This window comes from Ochotona curzoniae, unplaced genomic scaffold (genome assembly GCF_017591425.1).
Source record: "Ochotona curzoniae isolate NIBS_2020 unplaced genomic scaffold, NIBS_Ocur_1.0 scaffold_4505, whole genome shotgun sequence".
NCBI classification, from domain to species: domain Eukaryota; kingdom Metazoa; phylum Chordata; class Mammalia; order Lagomorpha; family Ochotonidae; genus Ochotona; species Ochotona curzoniae.
This window is the reverse complement of record NW_024467118.1, coordinates 37,579,323-37,585,322: the sequence shown is the minus strand read 5'-3', so window position 1 is coordinate 37,585,322 and position 6,000 is coordinate 37,579,323. Positions and strand designations below refer to the sequence as shown.

The 6,000-nt window shown below is 36.6% G+C and overlaps 1 protein-coding gene across 9 annotated transcripts in view; it reads right to left on the bottom strand.

Moving 5' to 3' along the window:
- Positions 1 to 233: 233 nt before the first annotated feature.
- CLCN3 (chloride voltage-gated channel 3) overlaps positions 234 to 6,000 on the bottom strand; it is a 75,037-nt gene continuing 69,270 nt past the window's right edge. For 5 of the 9 annotated variants that reach the window (XM_040966240.1, XM_040966235.1, XM_040966236.1 and 2 more), the window contains 2 exons: positions 4,836 to 4,911; positions 1,560 to 3,140 (listed from right to left, as the gene is read on the bottom strand). In XM_040966240.1, the coding sequence (XP_040822174.1) occupies positions 2,982 to 3,140; positions 4,836 to 4,911 (235 nt within the window). In that variant the 3' untranslated portion in view covers positions 1,560 to 2,981. Of the gene's footprint in view, positions 553 to 1,559; positions 3,141 to 4,835; positions 4,912 to 6,000 lie in introns of those variants that run through there. The other 4 variants (XM_040966238.1, XM_040966242.1, XM_040966243.1 and 1 more) reach the window with 2 other exon arrangements.

Genomic DNA, 6,000 nt, shown 5'->3' with positions numbered 1-6,000 from the left:
GCAATCATTGTGCTGACTGGCCAGTCTCTCTGCTGATTTTGCAGGTAGTTGTTATGTTCTGCTGCTCCACCTGGCACCTTCCTCATTCGCAGTCTAGAAGTAGCTTTTGCAACCTGGGAGAAGTGTCGTAGTCACCACCCCTTGAGGCTGCGTGTGCCAGACATGGCATCCTATACTGCGTAGGGCAGTTGTAAGGAGGAAGGACTGCTACACATTAAAGGCCAAACCACACATTGTCATAGAGATTTTAATAGATTTTCTGATGAACTCATCACAGTAATCATTTTTACTGTAATGATATGCAACTTTACTACACTAGTTTAAATAAAAACAGATAAATACAGCTCTAGGCAACATCACAGAATAACAAACTAAGCATTCTTCAAAAACCAAAACTGAAAACAATAAGAAGAAATGCTGACACCCTTGCCCATTCTCATCATACCTTCTCAGAAAGGGTACTCAAATAAGGCGCTATTCCTATGTTGGTCAATCAGTTTGCCAATTATTCAGGCACATGTATTTCATGGTCTCCGTTACTTCATCATTTGGCTGAAAAGCAGACACACTCCACTGTTTCACAAAGGAAAATGGAATAGCTAGTAACATCAAAGAAAAACTACTCAATGTGTTGAAAATGCAGCACTTTTCCTGTATTTGGGGCATTTAGACACACAAGGGCTAGAGATATCACTTTTAATATATATCCTGAAATGTCAATCTCTGAACCAAGATGGTAATGAAGGCAGGACCTAAAGTCAATAAAGGGAGACGTGGAAAATGAAGTCTATGTGCAGGTTAACTGGTGAAGCTATCTGTAAAGAAACCGGTTTGTCCTCAGAAAGCCTGGAACTCGGCACAAGCCTCAAGCTATGCAGACCCCCACAGTGCCTCACAGACTGCAAACACGTTTTAAGACAGGCAGAAAACTGCCATGCAGCAATGATTTCACTTGGAGGACCAAAATTACTTTGAAAGGGCTACAAAGACAGCCAAAGGGAGTGAGTTATGAGGGCAAAGCTTCCATTTTAGGCAGACAGCATGATAAGAATGATTCGTCAAACTTCTAAATTTTGCCATGCTTTCAACTGCTATGTTACTATGGCTTCATGATCTCCTAAATCTTCACAATATTACAAATCTTATGTGATTTTACAGATTTCCAAGTGTATTATGAAGAACCAGGAATTGAAGAACCATGGCTCATTACCAGTTGCTTTTCAGAAAATTTCTGCAAAACTTCATTTTGCTATCCAAAATGCATTCTCATAGACTATTTAGGCAAATCCTTAGAATAAAACTGCCTTTACCAACAGTGACTTTAGAACATGACTGAAACGGACATTTCAAGAAAACCAAAAATCCCAAGTGAACGCCAGTACACTAACTCACCCGGCACAGTACATGCTCTGTTCAGATTCAAACCGCTGAGGAACACTTCAAATATGGATGGGACCTAGCTCAAGACTTAAAGGTTACCCTGAGATTAAAACCTAACTGCTATCGTCGCAATTCTATGCTGTCAATTTTTTGGTAGCTGATTTAAAAAAAAAAAATGGTTAACATTGCTTAGCTTTTGGTTTTAATCTACACAGTAGTAACCTGTAGTGTTTACACATCCCAGTTAATGGGTCAAAATGAGATCAGAAGACATAAATCAGGGGATGGCAGTGAAAGATCAGAAAACAGTTTATGTACAACATTGGATCATAGAGAAATAATCACAACCTCTTAAACCCTTGCTCCCATTGTAAACTTTGTTCATATCTCCATATTTGTAATTCTGAATTAGTCTATAAAAATCACATTAAAAAGGTAAAGTTATTTAAGTGCGATATTAACTGATCTGTACTTTATAAATTTTAATCCATAAAAATATAAATAAGAATGGTAAATTTTTAAGAAAAGAATTATACATTTAGTGCAAGTTATGAATTACATTTCTTCTTTGTGTCAGCAGTGAAATATCTCGAGGAAAGAAAAAAATCATTGATCTAATTTCAAGAAAAAAATTCCAGTGTTTAAACATGCAATTGAGAGCACATACAGCTCAACAGAATACTTTCTTATCCTTACTGTCAAAGCAGCAGCATTTTGTCTCACTATGCGGAACAGCACTTGCATCTCATAATAGTTTCAGAAATAGAAAATCTGCATAAGACCAGATCACATTATTCATAAAGTCTGAGATGGGAAAAAAAATCCTGCTATCCTTTAACAATTTTCATTGCTTTTGATTCTAAATCACACAGCACAGAGGCTGAGAGATTTCATTCATGCTTGAGATTCTTTCTACCTGTTCGATCAGCCTTTGATGTGGTGCATGTGCGCTGTTCCCAGCAGTTAGTGACCTTACAAACTACATGGTCAACGGCACAAGAAACACTCCCTTCTTGTGATGAAACCTCAGTAAAATCACAGTACATCTCAATATGAGAAAGGACTGCTTCAAAAGGGTACATCAATTTAAAGAGGATTTGTTACAGCTCAGGGGTAGGGGAGGGAGGAGAGAGAGAGAGACGGAAATAAAAGCTCTTCTGGAATGTAGAAAGGTAATGCTTAACTGTACAATTCATGGATTAAACAGAACAGTTTTGTTTAAAAAAAAAGGGGGGGGGCAAGACCTTGCAGTCTTTTAGATGGCTCAATTCAAAGTAATCCCTCCAGAAACAGGGACAGATAACGTGTCTTTGCAATGGTGGAAGCACAGGCCAGGTGCTCCAGGACTCCAGTGTCAGGGTGCCATCTCCATCGTGGTTCAAGCCTGCACTATCACGGCACAATCTCAGGTGAATGCATCCAGTGCAGAACAATAGGAGTTGATCGCTGCTGTCACTTAGAGAAAGAGCTTTTTCCTTTCCCTCCTCAAACAACTCCTCCATTCAACCAGCACCTTTGCAAACCATGTTGTAAAAGCCTGGTTTTTATATTTCCTTTTCTTTTGTAAAGAAGGAGAAAAAAAAAGTAGACGAGTCCTCCGGTTAAACAGTTGTGCTATTCAACAGATGAACTTCCTCTTCTGTTTCCTCTCTCTCCTCATCTATGGGATTCAGTTGAACATTATTGAAGCGGGGTCTTGGTTTGCCGTCTGGGCCATATGACGGAGGATATCTTTTTTTGTTATAATGCCAAGGAGGCGCCTGGAAGGGAACAGAACACTGCTATTAAAATAAATGAAAGAAGAAAAAGAGAAGCGAAATCTATAGCTAGGTCCTTTTTGTTGAGAGGAATACAGAGCAAAGCAAGCAGCCTGATTTTGTATGTTCAAAAATACTTTATTGGTAAGGGTAACAAAATTATCCAGCAACCATCCTCTCCTATATACAGTTTTATGGTCACTTCCAGTCTACTGTCCTTTCCACTGAGCCTAAGGGCTACGTACCTCACTGAAGTAGAGCTATTTTCATTAGTGTATGCCAATAAAAAAGTAACAAATATGGGAGAGTGGACGCATGGGAAATGATACTGATCCCATTTTGATAAGGGAACATTCATTGTCATCACACCAAGGAAGCAGCAAAATACTTGATGACCAAACCCACTCAATAGTTCATTTTTTGTTAAACCAAAACTATTTAGTTTAAAATAAAATATAAAGATTACCCAGTTGTATGTAGAATTTTCATGAAAGCACATATGATTGAAAAAAAATGCATTTTAGAAGGTCAACACTAAACTTCTATTCCTAATTTCAAGACCCCAAATATAAATCTGTACAATTCAAGTTTCTATTATACTTCTCAATGTTTTCCTTTAGTTATTTTGGCCAAAAATTAAGATACAGTGCTTTTATGAGAGTCTTAGTTGTTAATGCTTACATTAAAAGCGGGGGAAAAAATCAAGCAGTCCTCAGATTATTGGTGAAGCAGAAAGCAGAATGAGTGAGCAACTACCTTATTAATCTGGTTAGTAGTTTTTTTAAAAGGATGCATGAAACACTTGTGAAATATTAGCATACAACAGAAATACATAATTGGCTGTGTACTTCAGCAAACTGGGAAAGATTTCATATAGGCATGACAATTGCAGGAAAAATAATTCAGGCATTAAGTGATAAAGCCAGACAATTTTTATGTTATATAGTAAATATAAATAACTCAAAATTTATCTGTAGTTATAAAACCACAAGGACATAAAAGCAGTTAAAACAAATACATTTGACTCCAAAAGCTACTTATAGCATTCCAGAGACATCATACAAAAGGGGTACATACATGATCTAGATACAATTCACTAATGAGATGGCAGGACACACATTCTGACTTTGAAGTTATGCAGGGTATAGCAGAACTAATACTATGATCACAAATACACAGACATCACATGCTAGGAGTGTGCCCGCTAAAGTAATCATCAAAGTGTCAATGATTCTAATTGCTAAGCTCAGTTAAAGTCATTTTGGAGCTTAGATCTGACTACAGAACTACCACATATTAGGAAACAAAAGAGAAAATGGGCTTGGGGCGACAAGCAAGACATTGTTAACCAGTCAGGAATCTTCCAAGACTGGAGCATTGGCATAGTAGACGGATTAGTTGTGTTGACTTCAAAATGTCCAACAATCTGTTCTCCTTCAACTACCAAACTGTTCACAGTTCTTAAGTTGTAACCAATGATTCTGATGAGTGATGTTACCCTTTACATACTTCCTATAAAATGAATTATACACATATCTAATTTAACCTTACAGACACATCAGTACAAATGTAACTGGCAGCATAGTTGGTAAGACTGGTTTTTGTTCAGCAGGTATCTGGGAAAACTGAACAGTTCACAAGTTTCATGCTTCCTGACTTCTAAGGTGTCTAATGAGGAGATCTGATATATCTAATCACCAAGGGCTCCACGTGCTGCTTTAGTTGCTCGAGATGCTCTAATATGTTCTTCTTTGTGATGATCCCCAAGACAATCCTGAAACAGATTATTATGCTAATAACTGTGTGAGAAATCAAATTAAAAGAGGTTCCAATCATAATGATAAAGAATGAAAGAGAAAAAAAAACATGAACTATAAGAATGCTTCTCATGAACTTTAGGAAAAAACAAAAACCTAAAATTCCAGGTTCCTTTTGTATAAATTCTACTTCCAAAAGTGACAACGTCAATATTCCTCAATACTGTTGTACCATTTTCCCTAACTTCAGAATTAAGACGACAACAAGAAAAAGAGTAAAAGAAACTTAATGATGACCACAGTATAAGCCTCTGAAATAGTTTCATTTTCAGTCTTCTCAACTTAGAGATAATGCAGGAGCTATTAGCTGAATCCATGCCAGCATACCAAAGGCTTATTTCCCATTTAATGTCTATTTAAAAAATCTCCTGAATTCTGCCATTGTTTGACATTTAAACTAAAATAATGCACAGTAAATAAGTAATATTAAAACTCCTTAATTTTCAGGAACCATTAATACTTATTATAATAGAACATATTTATTAATAAGAATCAAAATGACTTATGTTTTGCTTTTCCCCCATATCTTAATGATTATTTCTTTCTTAATATGTCATGACAAGAAGCAAAATGACAGACATTAATTTTCAAGAAGATACCTGAAATTAAGCAAAGCTGAAACAAAATTCTGGTCACCGATTTTATAATGGAAATTAATTAATTCAATTGCCATATGTAGCAGGACAAATGTAAGTCAACAACTTTTTAAAGCAGCACTTTAACCTTTAAACCCTGGAAGCCCATTCAGAATGTCCTTTAGGGTAACTGGGCATGTTCCTGATGAGCTGGTTGAGGCAACCTTCCTGTTACGCTACCCTTTAAAGAGCAATCACAGGGGACTTTCAAGAGTCTGTCTTAATAGACATTTCCTTTATTAAATAGTTCTTCAGATGGCAGCTGGAGTAGGAGTGGGGAAACATACAAGACAAAGAACTGGAAAAACAGACCTAAGCTGTTTGGTCACATTTTCTCATTATTTTTATAAAAACTGTGTATTGATCCTTCAGAATAAGTTGAAGAATTCTCAGATTATGAGAATAGCTTCC